Below are 25,201 nucleotides of genomic sequence, written 5' to 3'. Positions count from 1 at the left end.
CAAACGATCTCCCCAATAAATAGTTCTGCCAACAAGTCAGCTTGTAATGACGACACATCATGCAATTCTTGAAGACATTACACTTACCTCTCCAGATGCCCGTCTCCTGTCGGGGACCACTAGAGTATTCCCATTGCTGCCCGGGACTATAGTAGAACCTATACTCATTCTGGGTCCAACTAACATGTATCGTCTGTCTCCAGATCGGTACTGGATGCTGTGGCACAGTGTCCCGTCATAATTTGCGTCTTGTAAATACTTGGACGAATAGTCTGTGGGTTTGGAGCACTGCATTACAATCAACACGATGATACTGATGAGAAAAAGTGCTGAAACTGAGCCCAAAGTTATCATCAGATAAAACGTCACATTATTCTCCTCGTCCTCTTTTGCTGCACTTTTAACATCTGAGGCTGCAAAAGCCTCTTTGGGCTCCACGGCCTTGACAATCACAGTAGCTGTTGCTGAGAGTGAAACGTTCCCATTGTCTTTTACCAGTATGACCAGTTTATGCTCAGCCTCGTCTGTCTCCGTGAATGACCGAAGTGTTCTTATCTGTCCTGTATAGCGGTCCAAACCAAAGAGACTGTGGTCAGTCACTTCCTGCAGTGAAAATAATAACCAGCCGTTATATCCTATATCAGCGTCATAGGCTCTCACTTTAGTCACCAAATGTCCTGCGTTCACATTGCGGGGAATCTCCTCCACACCTTCAGCTGAACCGTTAGCGCTGACTGGATACAAGATGACTGGAGCGTTGTCGTTCTGATCCAGAATGAACACGTTCACTGTGACGTTGCTGCTTAGTGATGGAGTTCCAGAGTCTGTGGCAACAACATGGAACTGGAATGTTTTCAGGGTTTCAAAGTCAAAACTTTTCAGCGCCAAAATATCCCCGTTGTTAGAGTTCACGTTAAGAAATGAAATCAGTCTGTTATCTCCACCTACATCTCTTAAAATGTGATATGAAATAAGAGCATTATCACTCTCATCACGATCAGAGGCTTTCACAGAAAATAATGAGGACCCCGGAGTGTTATTTTCAGTGACATAAAACGTATAGGGGCTCAATGAAAACACTGGACTGTTGTCATTTACATCTGATACGACAACACGTATTGTCTTTTCAGATGACAAAGATGGGTCACCCGTGTCTTTAGCAAGTATTGTAACATCATATTGAGAATTGTTTTCCCTGTCTAACCGCGACTTGGTGACCAAAGCGTACATGTTGTCTTGTAATGACGGGGATAGAGTAAAAGGAACATCTTCTTTGATTATGCAAATTACTTTACCATTGATTCCTGAGTCAAAATCATTGACACTAATCAGGGCCACAGTAGTACCCATTTTTGAATCCTCGGGGATGGAGCTGGAAAATGATGTCACTTCTATCTCTGGAGCATTATCGTTAACATCAACTACAGTTATCATTACGCTCTTGTCAGCTGTTAAAGGAACTTGTCCCTTGTCAGATGCCTGTATATCAATTTCATAACTCTTACTTTTCTCGAAATCTATTAGACCTGTAACTTTAATTTCACCCGTGAATGGGTCCACACTAAAGAGATCCATTAATTTCAAATCAACTTCGTTACCAAATGAATACATTATTTCGCCGTTTGCACCCTGATCCAAGTCAGTTGCATTAACTTGAATCACTATCGTGCCAGAGGGGACATTTTCCCTCAGTGTGGCAGAATATAACTCTTTAGTAAACACAGGCGAGTTGTCATTAACATCAAGAACATCAACAAATACTTCTATAGCGCCAGACTTCGCCGGTTTTCCTCCATCAATTGCTGTTAGTAGAAGCCTATGTTTTCCAGCAGTTTCTCGATCTAACTGCTTCTGCAAAACTAAAAACGGTACTTTACGGTCTTCCCCTCTATCCTTGACTTCTACTCTGAAATGGTCATTATGGCTGAGTTTATATTGCTGAATGGAAAAATGGCCTCCATCGGGGTCGCGTGCAGCTTGCAGCTGAAACCTCGCTCCTGGTAAGGCAGACTCAGAAATCTCAAGCCTTTTCTCTTTCTCTGCAAAACTAGGAGAGTGGTCATTCACATCAAGTATTTCCACCGCCACATAGTGAATCTCCAGTGGGTTTTCTAGCACGGTCTTCAGATTGATCAAACACGGACTGGTCCGTTCGCACACCTCCTCTCTGTCAATTTTTCTGTTCACGTACAAGATACCATCATTTTGATTTACCTCGAAGAGGGCTTCCGCTGAGCCTGTTACAATGCGATATCCTCTATCTTTTAGTGTGGTCTTATCTAGTCCCAAATCCTTAGCTATATTCCCAACGACAGTTCCCTCTTTAACTTCTTCAGATATCGAATACCTGATCTGTGCTGAAGCCCCGCTCCATAAAAGATCCAATACAACCATGAAGGCGACCCACCACTGTCGCTCCTTCCATGTCTCACATCTTCTTTGTTCCATGACTTCAAGGTAATAAAGAATAGTCCACTAAATGTGTCGTATTATGAAGGACACGTTGTATGTCATGTTCCTGAACGTAATCCAACGTATGCCTTCTGCAGATCGATTGATGGAAAAAGAATGTAGATATTGCTCACCAATCGTAAGCTCACAAACAACTATGCCGTTTGATAAAAATCGCAGTCACTATTAAGGGTGGGCCAGAATAAAGCCTGTGACGAAAGGCTCTGTGAGAGCCATACACTTACAACCAACCTACACTGACACCATGCGTTCAAGTGCTACACTACTGAGTTTTCTCTGTCTGAAAAACTTTTCAACAAATCAAAGTTCGGCATACAATCTCTAGAGACAGTACAATCCTGCCTTGATTGGAATGGATATAAGAAGGCCCTGCGGTTTTGAAACGATATGTTATACTAGCGCATAGCTTAAGATTCAGCACCAGGGAGAGCAAAAATATACAGTCAAAATTCCTTAGAGAGAAAGCAATAGAAATATCAACCACCCATCCTGCCAATCAAGCAAGAAAAACTGCTGTGGAATATCTCTTTATAACATTGGAAACCTTAATAATAAACATGGCTTGAAAAAATACGTACCTTGCGAAAAAAACAGAAAAAAAACTACATCTTGCCTAACGGAGAGGAGGATCAAAAAAAGTGATTGCAGATTTTGTCAGGAAGCTATAATAAGTGCACTGACAGTGGTTAATGCGAAGTAAGCCTTCACATGTACTCTCCGTGTTCTTCCAGAAAGGAAGTGGTACTATGATATGTATTACTCATATACAAACGATCTCCCCAATAAATAGTTCTGCCAACAAGTCAGCTTGTAATGACGACACATCATGCAATTCTTGAAGACATTACACTTACCTCTCCAGATGCCCGTCTCCTGTCGGGGACCACTAGAGTATTCCCATTGCTGCCCGGGACTATAGTAGAACCTATACTCATTCTGGGTCCAACTAACATGTATCGTCTGTCTCCAGATCGGTACTGGATGCTGTGGCACAGTGTCCCGTCATAATTTGCGTCTTGTAAATACTTGGACGAATAGTCTGTGGGTTTGGAGCACTGCATTACAATCAACACGATGATACTGATGAGAAAAAGTGCTGAAACTGAGCCCAAAGTTATCATCAGATAAAACGTCACATTATTCTCCTCGTCCTCTTTTGCTGCACTTTTAACATCTGAGGCTGCAAAAGCCTCTTTGGGCTCCACGGCCTTGACAATCACAGTAGCTGTTGCTGAGAGTGAAACGTTCCCATTGTCTTTTACCAGTATGACCAGTTTATGCTCAGCCTCGTCTGTCTCCGTGAATGACCGAAGTGTTCTTATCTGTCCTGTATAGCGGTCCAAACCAAAGAGACTGTGGTCAGTCACTTCCTGCAGTGAAAATAATAACCAGCCGTTATATCCTATATCAGCGTCATAGGCTCTCACTTTAGTCACCAAATGTCCTGCGTTCACATTGCGGGGAATCTCCTCCACACCTTCAGCTGAACCGTTAGCGCTGACTGGATACAAGATGACTGGAGCGTTGTCGTTCTGATCCAGAATGAACACGTTCACTGTGACGTTGCTGCTTAGTGATGGAGTTCCAGAGTCTGTGGCAACAACATGGAACTGGAATGTTTTCAGGGTTTCAAAGTCAAAACTTTTCAGCGCCAAAATATCCCCGTTGTTAGAGTTCACGTTAAGAAATGAAATCAGTCTGTTATCTCCACCTACATCTCTTAAAATGTGATATGAAATAAGAGCATTATCACTCTCATCACGATCAGAGGCTTTCACAGAAAATAATGAGGACCCCGGAGTGTTATTTTCAGTGACATAAAACGTATAGGGGCTCAATGAAAACACTGGACTGTTGTCATTTACATCTGATACGACAACACGTATTGTCTTTTCAGATGACAAAGATGGGTCACCCGTGTCTTTAGCAAGTATTGTAACATCATATTGAGAATTGTTTTCCCTGTCTAACCGCGACTTGGTGACCAAAGCGTACATGTTGTCTTGTAATGACGGGGATAGAGTAAAAGGAACATCTTCTTTGATTATGCAAATTACTTTACCATTGATTCCTGAGTCAAAATCATTGACACTAATCAGGGCCACAGTAGTACCCATTTTTGAATCCTCGGGGATGGAGCTGGAAAATGATGTCACTTCTATCTCTGGAGCATTATCGTTAACATCAACTACAGTTATCATTACGCTCTTGTCAGCTGTTAAAGGAACTTGTCCCTTGTCAGATGCCTGTATATCAATTTCATAACTCTTACTTTTCTCGAAATCTATTAGACCTGTAACTTTAATTTCACCCGTGAATGGGTCCACACTAAAGAGATCCATTAATTTCAAATCAACTTCGTTACCAAATGAATACATTATTTCGCCGTTTGCACCCTGATCCAAGTCAGTTGCATTAACTTGAATCACTATCGTGCCAGAGGGGACATTTTCCCTCAGTGTGGCAGAATATAACTCTTTAGTAAACACAGGCGAGTTGTCATTAACATCAAGAACATCAACAAATACTTCTATAGCGCCAGACTTCGCCGGTTTTCCTCCATCAATTGCTGTTAGTAGAAGCCTATGTTTTCCAGCAGTTTCTCGATCTAACTGCTTCTGCAAAACTAAAAACGGTACTTTACGGTCTTCCCCTCTATCCTTGACTTCTACTCTGAAATGGTCATTATGGCTGAGTTTATATTGCTGAATGGAAAAATGGCCTCCATCGGGGTCGCGCGCAGCTTGGATCTGAAATCTCGCTCCTGGTAATGTCGATTCAAATATCTCTAATCGTTTTTCTTTCTCTGGGAAGCTGGGGTAATGGTCGTTTACATCAAGTATTTCCACCGCCACATAATGAATCTCCAGTGGGTTTTCTAGCACGGTTTTCAGATTGATCAAACACGGACTGGTCCGTTCGCACACCTCCTCTCTGTCAATTTTTCTGTTCACGTACAAGATACCATCATTTTGATTTACCTCGAAGAGGGCTTCCGCTGAGCCTGTTACAATGCGATATCCTCTATCTTTTAGTGTGGTCTTATCTAGTCCCAAATCCTTAGCTATATTCCCAACGACAGTTCCCTCTTTAACTTCTTCAGATATCGAATACCTGATCTGTGCTGAAGCCCCGCTCCATAAAAGATCCAATACAACCATGAAGGCGACCCACCACTGTCGCTCCTTCCATGTCTCACATCTTCTTTGTTCCATGACTTCAAGGTAATAAAGAATAGTCCACTAAATATGTCGTATTATGAAGGACACGTTGTATGCCATGTTCCTGAACGTAATCCAAGGTATGCCTTCTGCAGATCGATTGATGGAAAAAGAATGTAGATATTGCTCACCAATCGTAAGCTCACAAACAACTATGCCGTTTGATAAAAATCGCAGTCACTATTAAGGGTGGGCCAGAATAAAGCCTGTGACGAAAGGCTCTGTGAGAGCCATACACTTACAACCAACCTACACTGACACCATGCGTTCAAGTGCTACACTACTGAGTTTTCTCTGTCTGAAAAACTTTTCAACAAATCAAAGTTCGGCATACAATCTCTAGAGACAGTAAAATCCTGCCTTGATTGGAATGGATATAAGAAGGCCCTGCGGTTTTGAAACGATGTGTTATACTAGCGCATAGCTTAAGATTCAGGACCAGGGAAAGAAACAATATACAGAGTCAAAATTCCTTAGAGAGAAAGCAATAGAAATACCAACCACCCATCCTGTCAATCAAGCAAGAAAAACTGCTGTGGAATATCTCTTGATAACATTGGAAACCTTAATAATAAACATGGCTTGAAAAAATACGTACCTTGCGAAAAAACAGAAAAAAAACTACATCTTGCCTAACGGAGAGGAGGATCAAAAAAAGTGATTGCAGATTTTGTCAGGAAGCTATAATAAGTGCACTGACAGTGGTTAATGCGAAGTAAGCCTTCACGTGTACTCTCCGTGTTCTTCCAGGAAGGAAGTGGTACTATGATATGTATTACTCATATGCAAACGATCTCCCCAATAAATAGTTCTGCCAACAAGTCAGCTTGTAATGACGACACATCATGCAATTCTTGAAGACATTACACTTACCTCTCCAGATGTCCGTCTCCTGTCGGGGACCACTAGAGTATTCCCATTGCTGCCCGGGACTATAGTAGAACCTATACTCATTCTGGGTCCAACTAACATGTACCGTCTGTCTCCAGATCGGTACTGGATGCTGTGGCACAGTGTCCCATCATAATTTGTGTCTTGTAAATACTTGGACGAATAGTCTGTAGGTTTGGAGCACTGCATTACAATCAACACGATGATACTGATGAGAAAAAGTGTTGAAACCGAGCCCAAAGTTATCATCAGATAAAATGTCACATTGTTATCCTCATCATTTTTTGTCGCACTTTTAACATCAGAAGCTGCAAAAGCCTCTTTCGGCTCCACAGCCTTGACAATCACAGTAGCTGTTGCTGAGAGTGAAACGTTCCCATTGTCTTTTACCAGTATGACCAGTTTATGCTCAGCCTCGTCTGTCTCTGTGAATGACCGAAGTGTTCTTATCTGTCCTGTGTAGCGGTCCAAAGCAAAGAGACTGTGGTCAGTCACTTCCTGCAGTGAAAATAATAACCAGCCGTTATATCCTATATCAGCGTCATAGGCTCTCACTTTAGTCACCAAATGTCCTGCGTTCACATTGCGGGGAATCTCCTCCACACCTTCAGCTGAACCATTAGCGCTGACTGGATACAAGATGACTGGAGCGTTGTCGTTCTGATCCAGAATGAACACGTTCACTGTGACGTTGCGGCTTAGTGATGGAGTTCCAGAGTCTGTGGCAACTACGTGGAACTGGAATGTTTTCAGTGTTTCAAAGTCAAAATTTTTCAGCGCGAAAATATCTCCATTTTCGGAGTTAATGTTTACAAACGACGATAGAGTATTTTCTGTTCCCCTATCCCTTAAAATATGATATGAAATAAGAGCATTATCACCCTCGTCACGATCAAAGGCTTTCACTGAGAATACAGAGTCTCCTGGAACGTTATTCTCATAAATGTAGAAGGTATATGGGTACAGTGAAAACTCTGGACTGTTATCATTCACATCTGATACAACAATGCTTATTGTCTTTTCTGATGACAAGGATGGTTCACCTGCATCTTTAGCAACTATTGTTACATCATAATTAGTTTGTTGTTCTCGATCCAAAGCCGATTTGGTGACTAGAGAGAACATGTTATTCTGTAAAGATGGACTGAGCGTAAAAGGAACATCTTGATTTATAAAACACATAACTTTTCCGTTGAGACCAGAGTCTGAGTCTTTTACACTAATCAACGCCACTGTGGTTCCTGGTTTGGAATCTTCCGGGAGAGCACGAGAAAAAGATGTCACCTCGATCTCGGGTGCATTGTCGTTTACATCAACGACATTTATAATAACGCTTTTGTCTGTTGTCAGTGTAGCCGTACCCTTGTCGGATGCCTGGATGTCAATTTCATATCTGCCACTCTCTTCAAAATCTATGACTCCTGCCACAGTTATTTCTCCAGTCAGTGTGTTTAAATCAAAACGTGCACGTACCTTTGCATCCACGTCATTGCCTAATGAATATACAACTTCGCCATTTGAACCTTCATCTAAATCTGTTGCATTAACTTGTATAATCGTCGTACCAAGGGGAGAATTTTCCTTTAGCTGCACAGTGTAGGAGTCCTTGGTGAAGACTGGAGGGTTATCATTGACATCGAAGACATCTATAATTATTCTCATGCTTCCAGACTTTGGAGGTTTACCTCCATCAACGGCTGTGAGAAGTAATATATGGGTCTTGACAGATTCTCTATCAAGTGGCTTTTGGAGAACTAGACTAGGAGTTTTACGGTCCTCACCACGATCTTTCACCTCCAAACGAAAATGTTCATTATGACTCAACTTATACTGCTGAACAGATAATGGGCCACTATCAGCGTCACGCGCAGCTTGTAACTGAAATCTTGCTCCTGATAATGCAGATTCAGGAATCTCTAACATCTTTTCATTTTCGGGGAAGCTTGGAGAGTGGTCGTTTACATCCAAAATCTCCACCGCTACATAATGGACCTCCAATGGGTTTTCTAACACTGTTTTTAAGTCGATCAAACAAACCTTGCTTCGGTCGCACACTTCCTCTCTGTCAATTTTTCGGTTCACATACAAAATACCATCGTCCTGATTTACCCGGAAAGGAGGCTCTGTCGAGCCATACACAATACGATACGCTCTATCTTTCAGTGTGGTCTTATCGAGACCTAAATCCTTTGCAATGTTTCCAACATCAGTTCCTTCTTTCACTTCTTCAGAGATGGAATATCTGATCTGAGCTGAAACTCCACTCCAAAACGTAACCAAAGCCACCATGTAGGCGGTCAACTGCCTCCGCTGTCTCCACGCCAGGCGTCCTCTTTGTTCCATGGCGTACAAATAAAAAACAAGGGATCCACAGATCTAAAATTGTATAACGACGCAAACTGTCCCCGTCATATTCGTTATCAAAATGCGCTCCTTCACCAACAGAGCGTTAGAAATTACATGGAGGCTAGATTTTGTGTTCAAGCTGATAACACGCACATTATTCTACCCATGACAAAATAGACGAAAGGGATGGGTCTAATGGCTACGTTAAAAATTGTAGAAGCATTATTTGCCATTACACTGACACCAAGTGACCAAGAACAACATTACAATAATGTGGTTGAAATGGTGACAAATTGCATTTAAAAAAGAAGGCTTGGCACAAAAAAGACACAAACGACCTGTTATAATGATGAAAGGCGACCTGACATGGGCATACTTTTCAAGCACTGGAAAAGCAATTATGCTGCTTCCTCTTCATTCAGCAAAAAGCGGTATTAACGACAGTAATTACTATAGATGACTTGCCATTATATTACCTGATATCTCAAAGGAAAGTGTCGCGTTTTGCAAACTGCGTTTGATTAAGCAGGTTTCAGCACCGCGGATAGCGACATTTTTTATATGTACTAGAAGTAGCCCTACTCTTCCCCTTCATCCAATAGAGCTCTGCCATGAGGGCGCCTATAGCGCTGAAGTTTCGTAACCATGGACACTGATAAACTTGATCCCGAAAATTTCTATAAGGAAGGCAGTACTTACGATGGAGGCCAACCCCTCAAACTCAAGAACATTGAATTAAATATATATTTATTGTAACTCTTACAGTCTCTCCATAAACCATTTTTTGGAAAAGGAAATGTTGGTAACTTCTGGCGTGGACACAAAGATATGTTGTAAAACTGAATTACAGTCAACAGAATCAGTGTTATACTGTGTTATATTGTTCTTACCTCTCCAGATGTCCGTCTCCTGTCGGGGACCACTAGAGTATTCCCATTGCTCCCCGGGACTATAGTAGAACCTATACTCATTCTGGGTCCAACTAACATGTATCGTCTGTCTCCAGATCTGTACTGGATGCTGTGGCACAGTGTCCCGTCGTAATTTGTGTCTTGTAAATACTTGGAGGAATAGTCTGTGGGTTTGGAGCACTGCATTACGATCAACACGATGATACTGATGAGGAAAAGTACTGAAACTGAGCCCAAAGTTATCATCAGATAAAACGTCACATTGTTCTCCTCCTCGTCTTTTACTGCACTTTTAACATCAGCAGCTGCAAAAGCCTCTTTGGGCTCCACAGCCTTGACAATCACAGTTGCTGTTGCTGAGAGTGAAACGTTCCCATTGTCTTTTACCAGTATGACCAGTTTATGCTCAGCCTCGTCTGTCTCTGTGAATGACCGAAGTGTTCTTATCTGTCCTGTATAGCGGTCCAAACCAAAGAGACTGTGGTCAGTCACTTCCTGCAGTGAAAATAATAACCAGCCGTTATATCCTATATCAGCGTCATAGGCTCTCACTTTAGTCACCAAATGTCCTGCGTTCACATTGCGGGGAATCTCCTCCACACCTTCAGCAGAACCGTTAGCGCTGACTGGATACAAGATGACTGGAGCGTTGTCGTTCTGATCCAGAATGAACACGTTCACTGTGACGTTGCTGCTTAGTGACGGAGTTCCAGAGTCTGTGGCAACAACTTGGAAGTGGAAAGTTTTCATTGTTTCAAAGTCAAAACTTTTTAGAGCCAGTATGTCCCCATTTTCAGCATTGATGTTTAGGTATGAGGCTATTTTGCCATGTTCACCTCCATCTCTCAGAATGTGATATGAAAGAAGGGCATTATTGCCCTCATCACCATCAAATGCTTTGACTGAAAATACTGAAGCTCCTGCGGCGTTATTTTCACTGACATAGAAAATATACGGGATCAGTGAAAACGCTGGACTGTTATCGTTCACATCTGATACAACCACGCTTATTGTTTTCTCAGATGTCAAGGCTGGTTCCCCTGTGTCTTTAGCTACTATTGTTACATCATATTGAGAATGCTTTTCTCTATCAAGTGGGTCCTTGGTAACTATAGAGTACATACTTTCTTGTAAAGATTGTATGATTTTGAAAGGTACATCTTCCACTATAGAACAAATAACTTTCCCATTCAAACCAGAATCTAGGTCAGTAACGCTGATTAGTGCCACTGTAGTTCCGATTCTGGAATCCTCAGGAAGTGCAGTGGAAAATGATGTCACCTCGATCTGAGGTATATTATCATTGAGATCAACGATTTGCACAACAACGCTTTTGTCGGTTGTGAGCGGAGCAGCTCCTTTATCAGATGCTTGAATATCAATCTCATAACTATCATCCGTCTCAAAATCAATTAATTCTTTGACAATTATATCTCCTGTCCTGGCATCCACTTCAAATAATTTACGTAATCTATTATTAACATTAGTACCAAAAGAATAAATGACCTCACCGTTGGAACCTTCATCCAAATCTGTGGCATTTACTTGTATAACAGTTGTACCAACTGGGGAGTTCTCATTTAACATAACAGAATAAGTATCTTTAGTGAAAACTGGTGAATTATCATTAACATCCAATACCTCGACTATTATGTGTATCGTGCCTGACCGCGGGGGTTTCCCTCCATCAAAAGCAGTCAGCAGTAGCCTGTGGCTACTCGTGGATTCTCTGTCTAGTGTCCTCTGTAGATTAAGAATTGGTATTTTACCATCCTTTCCTCTGTCTTTAACCTCCAAACGGAAATGGTCATTTTGACTAAGTGTATACTGTTGAACAGAATATGTTTCACCGTCAAGGTCTTGCGCAGCTAGCAGCTGAAATCTGGCACCAGGTAACGCAGATTCCGATATTTCAAAACGTTTTACTTTCTCTGGAAAAGTAGGTGAATGGTCATTCATATCCAGCACCTCCACCGACACATAATGGATCTCCAGGGGATTCTCTAGCACGGTTTTCAGATTGATCAGACAAACACTGCTCCGTTCACAAACCTCCTCTCTGTCCACCTTATGGTTTACGTACAAGTTGCCATCGTTCTGATTTACCTCGAACAGTGGCTCGTTAGACCCAGACACAATACGAAGTGCTCTCTCCTCCAGGATACTCACATCCAAACCCAAGTCCTTAACTATATTCCCTACAATGCTTCCTTGTTTAACTTCTTCAGATATGGAGTATCTAATCTGTGCCGAAGCGCCACTCCACATGAAAGCCGAAGCAACCATAATAGCAATCCATCGCCATAGCCCCGTCCACGCCTCTTGTCTTCTTTGTTCCATGATTTGAAGAATAATTCAATACTCCAAAATATCCGAACTAAAACGACTCCGTTACATTACACGGAACCCATCATATTCCTCAATCCGTGTTCAACAGAATGTTAGAACAAAGCCGTTGATTATTTGCCGTCATTTCACATGTGATAATACCGGAATGGAAACTACAGATAAGCAAATGGATGGGCGTTTATAGATAAGACACACTTTTGCACTTGTGCACTGCCACCACGCGAGTCCTGGAAATATTGCAGCACTGTGTATGACCGTTACAACCAGTTCAGATACTGGCGAAATATTAGAGGAGAAAAAGGCATAGCAATTTATTCACCAAGCTATGTGCAGCAGGTGTCCTTTAATAATAAAAACAAATCTACTGTTCAACTAAGCAAAGCGTAATGCTTATGGATATAGAATATCCGTATTTCAAAGAATTAATTAAGTTAAAGCAATAAACACCCACAATAAAAACTCAGCACCACGGACAGTGATGAATGTGAATTCTAGTTTCGATGGAAAAGTGGGCACAAAAAACAAACAAGAAAAAAAATCTCATACAATAGGCCTACATAACAAACCAGTCCAAATTTGAATCCTCGTGATTGCAATTTTAAAATAGTCGTTAAAATACACTCTGAGCACCGACTGGAAGAATATTGCTTAAACATTCAAAAAGACATCAGATATAGATATATATGTATGTCCTTCTTACCTCTCCAGATGCCCGTCTCCTGTCGGGGACCACTAGAGTATTCCCATTGCTGCCCGGGACTATAGTAGAGCCTATACTCATTCTGGGTCCAACTAACATGTATCGTCTGTCTCCAGATCTGTACTGGATGCTGTGGCACAGTGTCCCATCATAATTTGCGTCTTGTAAATATTTGGAGGAATAGTCTGTGGGTTTGGAGCACTGCATTACAATCAACACGATGATACTGATGAGAAAAAGTGCTGAAACTGAGCCCAAAGTTATCATCAGATAAAACGTCACATTGTTCTCCTCCTCATCTTTTGCTGCACTTTTAACATCGGAAGCTGCAAAAGCCTCTTTGGGCTCCACAGCCTTGATAATCACAGTAGCTGTTGCTGAGAGTGAAACGTTCCCATTGTCTTTTACCAGTATGACCAGTTTATGCTCAGCCTCGTCTGTCTCCGTGAATGACCGAAGTGTTCTTATCTGTCCTGTATAGCGGTCCAAACCAAAGAGACTGTGGTCAGTCACTTCCTGCAGTGAAAATAATAACCAGCCGTTGTATCCTATATCAGCGTCATAGGCTCTCACTTTAGTTACCAAATGTCCTGCGTTCACATTGCGGGGAATCTCCTCCACACCTTCAGCTGAACCGTTAGCGCTGACTGGATACAAGATGACTGGAGCGTTGTCGTTCTGATCCAGAATGAACACGTTCACTGTGACGTTGCTGCTTAGTGATGGAGTTCCAGAGTCTGTGGCAACAACGTGGAAGTGGAATGTTTTCATTGTTTCAAAGTCCAAGCTTTTAAGTGCGAAAATTTTGCCATTTTCAGAATTGATGTTTAAAAACGAGGCGAGTTTGTCATTTTCACTTCCATCTCTAAGAATATTATATGATATCTGTGCGTTTTCATTCTCATCCCGGTCAAAAGCTTTCACTGAAAACACCAAGGCCCCTGGGACGTTATTCTCACTAACATAGAACGAATAGGGGCTCAGAGAAAACTCCGGACTGTTGTCGTTCACATCTGATACATCAACGCCTATTGTTCTCATAGATGACAAGGCTGGCTCACCTGCATCTTTGGCAATTATTGTCACATCATAATGAGACAGTGTTTCTCTGTCCAACTTGGACTTGGTGACTACAGCGTACATGTTATCTTGTATCGAAGGTGTTAGAGTGAAAGGCACGTCGTCGCTCAAATAGCCGATAACTTTTCCATTGAGCCCAGAGTCCGAATCAGTAATGCTGATAAGGGCCACTGTTGTTCCGGGTCTAGATTCCTCTGAAATCGCACTTGACAATGATGCCACTTCAATTTCTGGTGCGTTGTCATTTAGGTCTACAATTTTAATAACAACACTTTTGTCTGTTGTCAGTGGAACTGCCCCCCTATCAGACGCCTGTATATCAATCTCATAGCTTTCTTCTACCTCAAAGTCGATTAAACCTTTGACAGTAATTTCACCTGTATTCATATCTATATCAAAAATTTCACGCACTTTGCTATTTGCATTACTACCAAATGAATACACAACTTGCCCATTCACACCCTCATCCATATCTGAGGCATTAACTTGAATGGCTTGTGTGCCAATGGGTGAATTTTCTTTCAACAAAGCAGAATATGCATCCTTACTGAAAACAGGCATATTGTCATTTACATCCAAAACATCGATGGATATTTTTACCGTCCCAGACATTGGTGGCTTCCCCCCATCTATCGCTGTGAGCAGCAATTTATGGTTGCTATTAGTTTCTCGATCAAGTTGTTTTTGTAAATGTAAAATGGGAACTTTACCATCCTTGCCTCGGTCTTTAACCTCCAAGCGAAAATGATCATTGGAGCTAAGTTTATATTGCTGGACAGCATTCACACCACCGTCTGCATCGCGGGCTGCCTGTAACTGAAATCGTGCTCCTGGCAACGCGGACTCTGATATTTCGAGTGACTTCTCTTTCTCGGGGAAGCTGGGAGAATGGTCATTTACATCCAGTATCTCAACCCCAACATAATTAATCTCTAGTGGGTTCTCTAACACGGCTTTCAGATTGATAAAACATACGCTGATCCGTTCACATATCTCCTCTCTATCTATTTTCCGGTTCACATAAAGGATTCCATCATTCTGATTTACCTGGAAATGGGACTCGGTCGATCCAGACATAATACGAAATCCCCTCTCTTTAAGAATATTCAATTCAATTCCCATATCCTTCGCAATATTCCCAACAACAGTTCCTTCCTTTAACTCCTCTTGTATCGAATATCTTATCTGCGCTGAGGCCTTGCTTAAAACCAAAGCGACCACAAAGACGACCAACTGCCTTTGATATCCCCATGCCCTTCGTCCTCGTTGTTCCATGTTTTGGGGTGAGAATTCACTCCAGGACATCTTTAATTCCTCAGTATCCAGTAATTATATATCCATTATAGTTGCAAATAGAATCCTTCTTCAGTGCAATGTAGATGAAATGTGTGCTCCTCCCGCTACTGAATGTTAGAAGAAATGATACGCAGACATAACGTGTGGAGGTGCTATTCTAGCTGGGTACTGCCACCACGCGAAACTCTAAAATATTACACGCATGTCTGACTGGTGTGCCTCATAAGGCAGTCTGGGGGATTGAATTTGCCAAAACAACTCATACGCGAAAATAACAACAAAAGAATAGCCTTTAAAGCAATGCAAAAAAAGGAACCGTTTCGTGGAAACGGTTTTAATCTGAATCCATCTGGATAGAAAAGTTACATTTTGCGCAAGCATTTCTTGTGTTGCAACACCATGGGAATACTTGTAGTGAAGGCAAAACTAAAGATAAACGAAAATTCAATAATATCCCAATTCAATTCAGTATACAACGTTAGTTTTTTTCATAAAATACATACTGGAATTTGAATACTACGAACTTAGCTTGCAGTAAGACGAATATGAAAGCAAATTCACAGCTTACCTCTCCAGATGCCCGCCTCCTGTCGGGGACCACGAGAGTATTCCCATTGCTGCCCGGGACTATAGTAGAACCTATACTCATTCTGGGTCCAACTAACATGTATCGTCTGTCTCCAGATCTGTACTGGATGCTGTGGCACAGTGTCCCATCATAATTTGCGTCTTGTAAGTGCTTGGAGGAATAGTCGGTAGGTTTGGAGCACTGCATTACAATCAACACGATGATACTGATGAGAAAAAGTGCTGAGACTGAGCCTAAAATTATCATCAGATAAAACGTCACATTATTCTCCTCTTCATCTTTTGCTGCACTTTTAACATCGGAAGCTGCAAAAGCCTCTTTGGGCTCCACAGCCTTGATAATCACAGTAGCTGTTGCTGAGAGTGAAACGTTCCCATTGTCTTTTACCAGTATGACCAGTTTATGCTCAGCCTCGTCTGTCTCTGTGAATGACCGAAGTGTTCTTATCTGTCCTGTGTAGCGGTCCAAACCAAAGAGACTGTGGTCAGTCACTTCCTGCAGTGAAAATAATAACCAGCCGTTATATCCTATATCAGCGTCATAGGCTCTTACTTTAGTCACCAAATGTCCTGCGTTCACATTGCGGGGAATCTCCTCCACACCTTCAGCAGAACCGTTAGCGCTGACTGGATACAAGATGACTGGAGCGTTGTCGTTCTGATCCAGAATGAACACGTTCACTGTGACGTTGCTGCTTAGTGGTGGAGTTCCAGAGTCTGTGGCAACAACTTGGAAGTGGAATGTTTTTAAAGTTTCAAAGTCAAAACTTTTTAGTGCCAATACATCTCCATTTTCGGGGTTTATGTCAATAAAAGAGGTCTGTTTGCTATTCTCGCCTCCTCCTCTAAGAATGTAATATGATATTAATGCATTTTCATTTTCATCACGATCAAAAGCGCTCACTGAAAATATCGATGATCCTGCGGCGTTATTTTCAGTGAGATAGAAAGTATAGGGTCTCAGCGAAAACTCTGGGCTGTTATCATTCACATCTGAAACAACAACGCTTATTGTATTTTCAGACGACATGGGTGGTTCACCTGCGTCTCGGCAAGATATTGTTACATCATATTGGGGCTGAAACTCTCTGTCCAATGAAGCCTTGGTAACCACAGAGTACATGCGATCTTGCATCGAGGGCGTCAGTGTAAAAGGAAAATTGTCATTTAAAAAGCACATAACCTTTCCATTGAGGCCGGAGTCCAAATCATTGACACTTATTAGAGCCACCGTGGTCCCAATTCTGGAATCCTCGGGAATTGTGCTGGAAAATGAAGTGACCTCTATCTCGGGGGAATTATCATTAACGTCTATAATTTTTATAAATACGCTTTTATCTGTTGTAAGAGGAGCAGGTCCTTTATCGGATGCTCGTATATCTATTTCATAACTTTGGTTTTCTTCAAAATCAATAGGACCTTTAACAGTTATCTCTCCTGTTATCTGGTTTAAAACAAATAGTTCCAGTATATTTCTATCAACCTCTTTCCCAAATAAATATATTACCTCGCCGTTTAAACCCTCGTCTAAATCAGTTGCATTAACCCGTGTGACTGTCACACCAATCGGTGTGTTTTCACTCAACATTACTGAGTAAACCTCCTTTGTAAACGTAGGAGAGTTATCATTTACATCAAGTACCTCCACGTTGATTTCTATCGTACCCGACTTTGCTGGCTTCCCTCCATCAATTGCTGTCAGTAACAGCTTGTGTTTCGTAGCTGTCTCCCTGTCTAATTGTTTTTGTAAAACAAGAAATGGAATTTTACGGTCCTCTCCTCTATCTTTAACCTCAATGTGGAAATGTTCATTGTGGCTCAGTTTGTACTGCTGAATAGAGAATTGGCCACTGTCTGCGTCACGTGCAGCTTGGAGCTGAAATCGAGCCCCTCGTACGGCTGATTCTGATATCTCTAAATTTGTTTCTTTCTCCGAAAAGGTAGGCGAGTTGTCGTTTACATCTACCACCTCAACATCCACATAATGGATCTCCAAAGGGTTTTCCAGCACAGTTTTCAAGTTGATCAGACACGTGCTGCTTCTTTCACATACCTGCTCTCGATCTACTTTTCGATTCACGTAGAGAATGCCGTCGTTTTGATTTACCTGGAAGAGGGGTTCAGAAGAGCCAGACACAATACGAAATACCCTATCCTTCAAAGTGTTTTTATTAAGTCCCAGATCTTTTGCTAAATGCCCGACGATGGTCCCCTCCTTAACTTCCTCGGAGATTGAATATTTGATCTGTGCATGAGCCCCATTCCATAAAAGAACGAATAAAGGGACTAATGCAACCCACCCGCGTCTCTCGCTCCATGTCAGGAATCCTCTTTGTTTCATGGTTTGTCAATTAAAAACGTAACAATCCACGCTCCCAGAACAAAAATTGTGTTGTCAACGCCGCATGATCCAAAACAATATAAAAAAGTGTTAATCCTCCGACAAAATCTTACTGGCGCAGGCGAAGCAACTGATATGATGCCTCAACCTTCGATTAATTCTGGCAATGGCTGAATGAGAAATCGGCAAAGAGGGTGGAACCAAGCAAATAACGTGAGATTCTATCATGAGCGTTGTTCTATTTGCACACTGCCGCCTTGCGATGTCTCCTGAGAATGCAAAATGTATTGCTCTAAGTCATTACAAAGCCGAGAGAGGTTACAATGTAAAATTAAACAACACATTAAATTAGACATGTCTTCATGCAAATTGTGGTATTATGAATGAAGATGTTCAAGATGGTAAATATCATGAAAAGGGTGTATGACTTTCATTCAGTGTTAAAAAGCACATATTCATTTTTCTGGTGACTTCTACAAGCAAGTATTACAGGAGCGCCTAATTTCAGCACCTTGGAGAGAGGCAATTGCATTCCAAAGACAGGGGATAGATACATAACACGTTGCTTAATGAGAAAACATTAAAAAACACTAAGCAAACTTTTCTAACCCAGATGACTGCATCGGCGGTGATTTTAAAACGTGTAGGTGATATGCTCTCTAAATCCCAAATAACATTTGTGGTAATGTGTCAATGTACATGAAACAGATGTTGCTCTACTGATCATGCAACACCTACTATGATATGTCATTAAAACCACCTTACCTCTCCAGATGCCCGTCTCCTGTCGGGGACCACAAGAGTATTCCCATTGCTGCCCGGGACTATAGTAGAACCTATACTCATTCTGGGTCCAACTAACATGTACCGTCTGTCTCCAGATCTGTACTGGATGCTGTGGCACAGTGTCCCATCATAATTTGCGTCTTGTAAATACTTGGACGAATAGTCTGTGGGTTTGGAGCACTGCATTACAATCAACACGATGATACTGATAAGAAAAAGTGCTGAAACCGAGCCCAAAGTTATCATCAGATAAAACGTCACATTATTCTCCTCCTCATCTTTTGTTGCACTTTTAACATCAGAGGCTGCAAAAGCCTCTTTGGGCTCCACAGCCTTGATAATCACAGTTGCTGTTGCTGAAAGTGAAACGTTCCCATTGTCTTTTACCAGTATGACCAGTTTATGCTCAGCTTCGTCTGTCTCTGTGAATGACCGAAGTGTTCTTATCTGTCCTGTATAGCGGTCCAAACCAAAGAGACTGTGGTCAGTCACTTCCTGCAGTGAAAATAATAACCAGCCGTTATATCCTATATCAGCGTCATAGGCTCTCACTTTAGTCACCAAATGTCCTGCGTTCACATTGCGGGGAATCTCCTCCACACCTTCAGCAGAACCGTTAGCGCTGACTGGATACAAGATGACTGGAGCGTTGTCGTTCTGATCCAGAATGAACACGTTCACTGTGACGTTGCTGCTTAGTGATGGAGTTCCAGAGTCTGAGGCAACAACTTGGAAGTGGAATGTTTTCAATGTTTCAAAGTCCAAGCTTTTCAGTGCGGAAATTTGGCCAGTATCAGAATTGATATTAAGAAAGGACGCCATATCATTCTGTGCCTTGTAACCTTTGACAACATGATAGGTTATAATTGCATTTTCACCCAAATCTTTATCAGAAGCACTTACAGTGAGTATGGACTCTCCTGGAACATTGTTTTCAAATATATACAACGCAAGAGGATTTTGAGAGAATACTGGACTGTTATCATTCACATCTACAATCTCAATACTCAACGTTTTTATGGTAGATAAAGGAGGTTGGCCGCAGTCTGTAGCTGTGATTGTAATGTTAAAATGGGACAGACGTTCTCTATCTAAGCGACCCTTTGTGACGACCGAAAATACGTTGTCTTGAAAGGAAGGTTTGAGCTCAAATGGTGAGTTTTCAGAAATTCGACAAATTACTTTACCGTTAATTCCAGAATCTTTATCTGTCAAACTAATTAGAGAAATTACGGTTCCTGGTTTTGCATCTTCTGCCACTGTATTAGAGAGTGATGTCACGTCAATTTCCGGTTTGTTATCGTTCACGTCTTCTATCTTTATAATAACTCTGCAGTCAACACTTAATGGAGGCTGCCCTTTATCAGATGCTTGTACGTTCAACCTGTATACCTCGTTATCTTCAAAGTCTATTTTCCCTTTAACTCTAATCACACCCGTAACACTATCCAACTGGAAAAGGTCGTGTACGCCTTTCTTCAAATTTCTACCAAGTGTATATTCAACGTCGCCATTAGATCCATCGTCCGCGTCTGTTGCACTGATTTTTACAACGATCTTATCTATATCAGAATTCTCTTGTAGAATCACGGAGTACACATCTTGACCACAAACTGGCTGGTTATCATTTGTGTCTAGTACGGTAACAGTCACGTTGAGGGTCCCTGATTTAGGCGGATTTCCTCCATCTAACGCTGTCAACAGCAATGCATGCTTGATATTCTGCTCCCGGTCCAAAGCTTTTTGTAATACCAAGAACGGAATTTTGTCCTCATCGCCACTATCTCGGAGCTCTAGATCAAAATGTTCGTTTTCATTTAATGTATAACGTCGAACAGAATTAATTCCCGAGTCCAGATCACGCGCAGTGTGCAATTCAAAGCGAGCACCGGGAAGTTTATTTTCGGCTACCTCTATATCCAAGTGTTTGTCTGAAAAACTGGGAGAATTGTCATTTATGTCTGTTATCTCTATCCCCACATAATGAATTTCTAGAGGATTTTCAACAGCGATTTTTAGATTGATCAAGCAGGGGCCGCTACTATCACACAGCTCTTCTCGGTCGATATTCTTATGAACAAACAAGACCCCATTGTTCTGATTTACCTCAAATAGTGCGTCTTTAGATCCAGACACGATACGAAAACGCCGTGCTGTCAACGTGCTAACATCAAGTCCCAAGTCCTTTGCAACATTCCCAACAAAGGATTCCACTTTCACCTCCTCTGGAATAGAGTATCGTATCTGCGCGGAAACCTGCACGGCACACAGCAGGAGAGAGATAAGGAGAGCAACCCACCAGTACTCCATTGTATTTGTCCTTCGTCTATCTTCAGTAAAACATCAAGAGACAAACCAATCGATTGAAATAGCAAGCCCGTGGGTGTGTAACCATCTGATATTCCATATTTTTATGCTTTAAAAATCTAAAAAGTCCTGTTTTCAAAACCCATCTGTTTCGAGTGCGATCTCTTCCTTCAGCTGAGATGAACAAAATCTCTCTTGAGAAGGGCAGGGCTTAACCTGAACACATACAAAGTGTTCCTGGCGGAACATCGACACCATGTGGCCCAACATAAAGTCTATCTAAATTTGCGAGAAAACGTACAATTTGAAGAATTATTGACAACAAACACAACTATGCTCTGTAAACACAAGTGCACAACTGCATTCAAGCACGACGGAGAGCAACGATCCAACATTATGTTCAACAGTAACTAGACGCATTAAAGTAATCAAGACAAATGTATCCCACTTAAAGGGCAATAACGGTGTCACTTGAGAGAACGAGACCATTTACACGGGGCGACCCGGTGGCTTAGTGGTCAAAGGTGCATACATGTAAACGAGAAGTCCTGGGTTGGAATCCGAGTGCCATTATCGCATTTCATCCTCCAATATTTCATCTCTCTCTACTTAAACACAAAAATGCCCAGAAAATCATCTTAAAACGGCAATTTACTATTGTCTACGTTTGGTTTACATTTCCCCCAATCATTTTCCAATGTATGTCGTATGTATACGCTAAAAAGGATGTCATTTTTAACAGATTTGTTACTCTTTAAAACATATGTTCATGTCAATACATTTTAGCACAAAATATGCTGTTAACATACATAGTGTTGACAAGTAACCTAAAGTAAGTAACCCAAAGACGACACACATATGCGTTCAAAATGACGCGTCGTTTTAAGAGTGTAATTATATTTTCAACATTTACACTTTCGTCGTTTTTAAACTACAAGGTTACGCTGCCAGACGTATCTTCAGAAAGTTTGTAAGGCGACATGGTTTTGATAATTTTCTTGTTGAGACATCCATTTCTTCCTGTGGATGTCAGGTGACTGATAGTAAGCAGAGAAAACTTTAATACGCGCATTGATATGAAAACACTCGACTCGGGCACAATTAGCCTAAACAAAGATAAAACAGAAACTGGAAAAATTAAAATTAAGTCTGATGAATTATCTGTCTCGGAAAATTTTCAAATTAGTGGAAGTTGCTTTTCATACTGCCCAATAATGAATGGTAGCAAATGGTTTCTTTCGAAAGTAGGAAGGCGAGTCCCGATATCTCCAACTTGGTTGACTGTGTGTAGACACCACAGGAAATAATATAAACCTAGACGATCGGCACACTAAACAAACGGTATTATCTGACTGACGAACTTTCAGTCAATAGAATATCTTTATATCTGTCAACATTATACAGTTTACTGTCCAACATTGATGTAAAAAGTGTGGGTGTTGGAGAGGGGTGCTGCAAACAAATGTCGAGAGTGCTTATTTTTAAAATAATTCTTACCTCTCCAGATGTCCGCCTCCTGTCGGGGATCACTAGAGTATTCCCATTGCTGCCCGGTACTATAGTAGAACCTATACTCATTCTGGGTCCAACTAACATGTACCGTCTGTCTCCAGATCTGTATTGGATGCTGTGGCACAGTGTCCCGTCATAATTTGTGTCTTGTAAATATTTGGAGGAATAGTCTGTGGGTTTGGAGCATTGCATTGCAATTAACACAATGATACTGATGAGAAAAAGCGTTGAAACTGAGCCCAAAGTTATCATCAGATAAAACGTCACATTATTCTCCTCTTCATCTTGTGCTACACTTTTAACATCAGACGCTGCAAAAGCCTCTTTGGGCTCCACAGCCTTGACAATCACAGTTGCCGTTGCTGAAAGTGAAACGTTCCCATTGTCTTTTACCAGTATGACCAGTTTATGCTCAGCCTCGTCTGTCTCTGTGAATGACCGAAGTGTTCTTATCTGTCCTGTATAGCGGTCCAAAGCAAAGAGACTGTGGTCAGTCACTTCCTGCAGTGAAAATAATAACCAGCCGTTATATCCTATATCAGCGTCATAGGCTCTCACTTTAGTCACCAAATGTCCCGCGTTCACATTGCGGGGAATCTCCTCCACACCTTCAGCAGAACCGTTAGCGTTGACTGGATACAAGATGACTGGAGCGTTGTCGTTCTGATCCAGAATGAACACGTTCACTGTGACGTTGCTGCTTAGTGATGGAGTTCCAGAGTCTGAGGAAACAACGTGGAATTGGAACGCTTTCATTGTTTCAAAGTCAAAACTTTTTAGAGCCAAAATATCTCCATTTTCGGGGTTGATGTTAAGAAATGATATCACTTTGTTTTCATAACCTCCATCTCTGACAATATGATATGAAATGAGAGCATTATCTCCCTCATCACGATCAGACGCCCTTAAAGAAAATACCAAGGCTCCAGGAGGGTTATTCTCGGTGATATAGAAAGTATAGGGGCTCAGTGAAAATTCTGGACTGTTGTCATTCACATCTGACACAACAACACTTAAAGTCTTTTTGGATGTTAAAGCTGGTTCACCTGCGTCTTTGGCGATTATAGTAATATCATATTGTGATTGCTGTTCCCTGTCGAGATGTGACTTTGTCACCACAGCAAACATGTTGTCTTGTATTGATGGAGTTAATGTGAAAGGGCTATTTTCAGCTACATAACTGATAATTTTCCCGTTGATTCCAGAGTCTAAATCAGTAATGCTGATAAGTGCTACCGTTGTTCCTTGTCTAGAGTCCTCTGAAATTGCACTTGACAATGATGCCACTTCTATCTCAGGCGGATTGTCATTTACATCTCCAATTTTAATAATGACACTTTTATCTGTTCTGAAGGGAATGCTTCCCTTATCAGAGGCCTGTATATCAATGTCATAGCTGTCTTGTTCCTCAAAATCCACCTGACCTTTCACAATTATTTCCCCGGTAACCGAGTCGACATCAAACAGCTCTCGTATCTTACTTTTTACAACACTGCCAAATGAATAAACTACCTCTCCGTTGGAACCGTCGTCTAAATCGGTTGCGTTTACTTGGATGACTGTTGTGCCAACCGGGGCGTTCTCTTGTAGCACAGCGGAATATGTGCCTTTAGTGAAAACCGGCATATTGTCATTCACATCTAAAACATCAATATATATTTCAACTGTCCCTGTCTTTGGTGGGTTTCCGCCATCTATAGCTGTCAACCGCAATCTGTGACTACTTCTCGCCTCTCTGTCTAGCGGTCTCTGTAATTGTAAAATTGGAGTTTTACCATCTCTTCCTCGATCTTTAACCTCTAAACGAAAATGGTCATTCTGACTGAGTTTGTACTGTTGGACAGAATTTGCGCCACCATCTGGGTCACGGGCATCTTGTAACTGGTACCGTGCCCCTGGTAAAGCAGACTCTGAGATCTCGAGCCTTTTCTCTTTTTCTGGAAAGGTGGGAGAGTGGTCGTTTATATCCATTACTTCTACGGCGACATAATTGACCTCTAGTGGGTTTTCTAGCACTGCTTTAAGGTTGATCAAACATACACCGCTCTCTCCACACACCTCCTCTCGGTCTATTTTACGGTTCACATAAAGGACCCCGTCATTCTCATTTACCTTGAAAAAAGGTTCAGTCGAGCCAGAAATTAGACGAAATCCCCTCTCCTTCATTATATTCAGGTCTATTCCCAAATCCTTAGCTATATTCCCAACAAAGGTCCCTTCTTTGAGCTCTTCAAATATAGAGTATCGTATTTGTGCCGAGGCTGCACTGAAAACCAAAACCAAAGTAGTCACAAAGACGACCAACTGCGTTCGCTTCCGCCATGCATCTCGTCCTCTTTGTTCCATGTTTTGAGGTGAAAGTATAACTCCAAACATTTATATTATTCCCCAGAAGCCTCTA

General features: G+C 41.6%; 8 protein-coding genes across 8 annotated transcripts; all 8 read right to left on the bottom strand.

Moving 5' to 3' along the window:
* Nucleotides 1–87: 87 nt before the first annotated feature.
* Nucleotides 88–2,448, bottom strand: LOC139645359 (protocadherin alpha-3-like; the record flags this gene model as incomplete). The annotated part of the gene is made up of 1 exon (XM_071521051.1): nt 88–2,448. A coding segment is annotated over exon 1 (2,361 nt), but the record flags the coding sequence as incomplete, so codon positions are not given.
* An 848-nt stretch (nt 2,449–3,296) lies between these two features.
* Nucleotides 3,297–5,687, bottom strand: LOC139645358 (protocadherin alpha-3-like). Its single transcript, XM_071521050.1, has one exon. It carries the CDS (start codon nt 5,685–5,687, stop codon nt 3,297–3,299), a length of 2,391 nt encoding a protein of 796 aa, XP_071377151.1.
* An 849-nt stretch (nt 5,688–6,536) lies between these two features.
* On the bottom strand, nt 6,537–8,927 carry LOC139645357 (protocadherin alpha-7-like). The gene has a single exon (XM_071521049.1). The coding sequence runs from the start codon at nt 8,925–8,927 to the stop codon at nt 6,537–6,539; it is 2,391 nt and encodes a 796-aa protein (XP_071377150.1).
* An 878-nt stretch (nt 8,928–9,805) lies between these two features.
* LOC139645356 (protocadherin alpha-3-like) lies at nt 9,806–12,181 on the bottom strand. Its single transcript, XM_071521048.1, has one exon. It carries the CDS (start codon nt 12,179–12,181, stop codon nt 9,806–9,808), a length of 2,376 nt encoding a protein of 791 aa, XP_071377149.1.
* Nucleotides 12,182–12,447: 266 nt separating this feature from the next.
* Nucleotides 12,448–15,245, bottom strand: LOC139645355 (protocadherin alpha-7-like). The gene is made up of 2 exons (XM_071521047.1): nt 12,891–15,245; nt 12,448–12,465 (listed from the first exon to the last, which is right to left on the bottom strand). Exons 1-2 carry the CDS (start codon nt 15,243–15,245, stop codon nt 12,448–12,450), a joined length of 2,373 nt encoding a protein of 790 aa, XP_071377148.1.
* Nucleotides 15,246–15,486: 241 nt separating this feature from the next.
* On the bottom strand, nt 15,487–18,195 carry LOC139645354 (protocadherin alpha-3-like). Its single transcript, XM_071521045.1, has 2 exons — nt 15,835–18,195; nt 15,487–15,498 (listed from the first exon to the last, which is right to left on the bottom strand). Exons 1-2 carry the CDS (start codon nt 18,193–18,195, stop codon nt 15,487–15,489), a joined length of 2,373 nt encoding a protein of 790 aa, XP_071377146.1.
* A 750-nt stretch (nt 18,196–18,945) lies between these two features.
* LOC139645353 (protocadherin alpha-3-like) lies at nt 18,946–21,291 on the bottom strand. Its single transcript, XM_071521044.1, has one exon. It carries the CDS (start codon nt 21,289–21,291, stop codon nt 18,946–18,948), a length of 2,346 nt encoding a protein of 781 aa, XP_071377145.1.
* A 936-nt stretch (nt 21,292–22,227) lies between these two features.
* Nucleotides 22,228–25,146, bottom strand: LOC139645352 (protocadherin gamma-C3-like). The gene is made up of 2 exons (XM_071521043.1): nt 22,786–25,146; nt 22,228–22,245 (listed from the first exon to the last, which is right to left on the bottom strand). Exons 1-2 carry the CDS (start codon nt 25,144–25,146, stop codon nt 22,228–22,230), a joined length of 2,379 nt encoding a protein of 792 aa, XP_071377144.1.
* Nucleotides 25,147–25,201: the final 55 nt, after the last annotated feature.

The sequence above is a fragment of the Centroberyx affinis genome, unplaced genomic scaffold (assembly GCF_046629955.1).
Source record: "Centroberyx affinis isolate AG114_WGS23_722 - 3 ecotype Tasmania unplaced genomic scaffold, CSIRO-AGI_Caff_v1 ptg000847l_1, whole genome shotgun sequence".
In the NCBI taxonomy this organism is placed as follows: Eukaryota; Metazoa; Chordata; class Actinopteri; order Beryciformes; family Berycidae; genus Centroberyx; species Centroberyx affinis.
This window is presented reverse-complemented; position numbering and strand designations above follow the sequence as displayed.

Excerpts from the sequence above, each read along its gene's own strand:
- LOC139645355 (XM_071521047.1), bottom strand. The coding sequence starts at position 15,245 with ATGGAACAACGAGGACGAAGGGCATGGGGATATCAAAGGCAGTTGGTC.
- LOC139645357 (XM_071521049.1), bottom strand. The coding sequence starts at position 8,927 with ATGGAACAAAGAGGACGCCTGGCGTGGAGACAGCGGAGGCAGTTGACC.
- LOC139645358 (XM_071521050.1), bottom strand. The coding sequence starts at position 5,687 with ATGGAACAAAGAAGATGTGAGACATGGAAGGAGCGACAGTGGTGGGTC.
- LOC139645353 (XM_071521044.1), bottom strand. The coding sequence starts at position 21,291 with ATGGAGTACTGGTGGGTTGCTCTCCTTATCTCTCTCCTGCTGTGTGCC.
- LOC139645356 (XM_071521048.1), bottom strand. The coding sequence starts at position 12,181 with ATGGAACAAAGAAGACAAGAGGCGTGGACGGGGCTATGGCGATGGATT.
- LOC139645352 (XM_071521043.1), bottom strand. The coding sequence starts at position 25,146 with ATGGAACAAAGAGGACGAGATGCATGGCGGAAGCGAACGCAGTTGGTC.
- LOC139645354 (XM_071521045.1), bottom strand. The coding sequence starts at position 18,195 with ATGAAACAAAGAGGATTCCTGACATGGAGCGAGAGACGCGGGTGGGTT.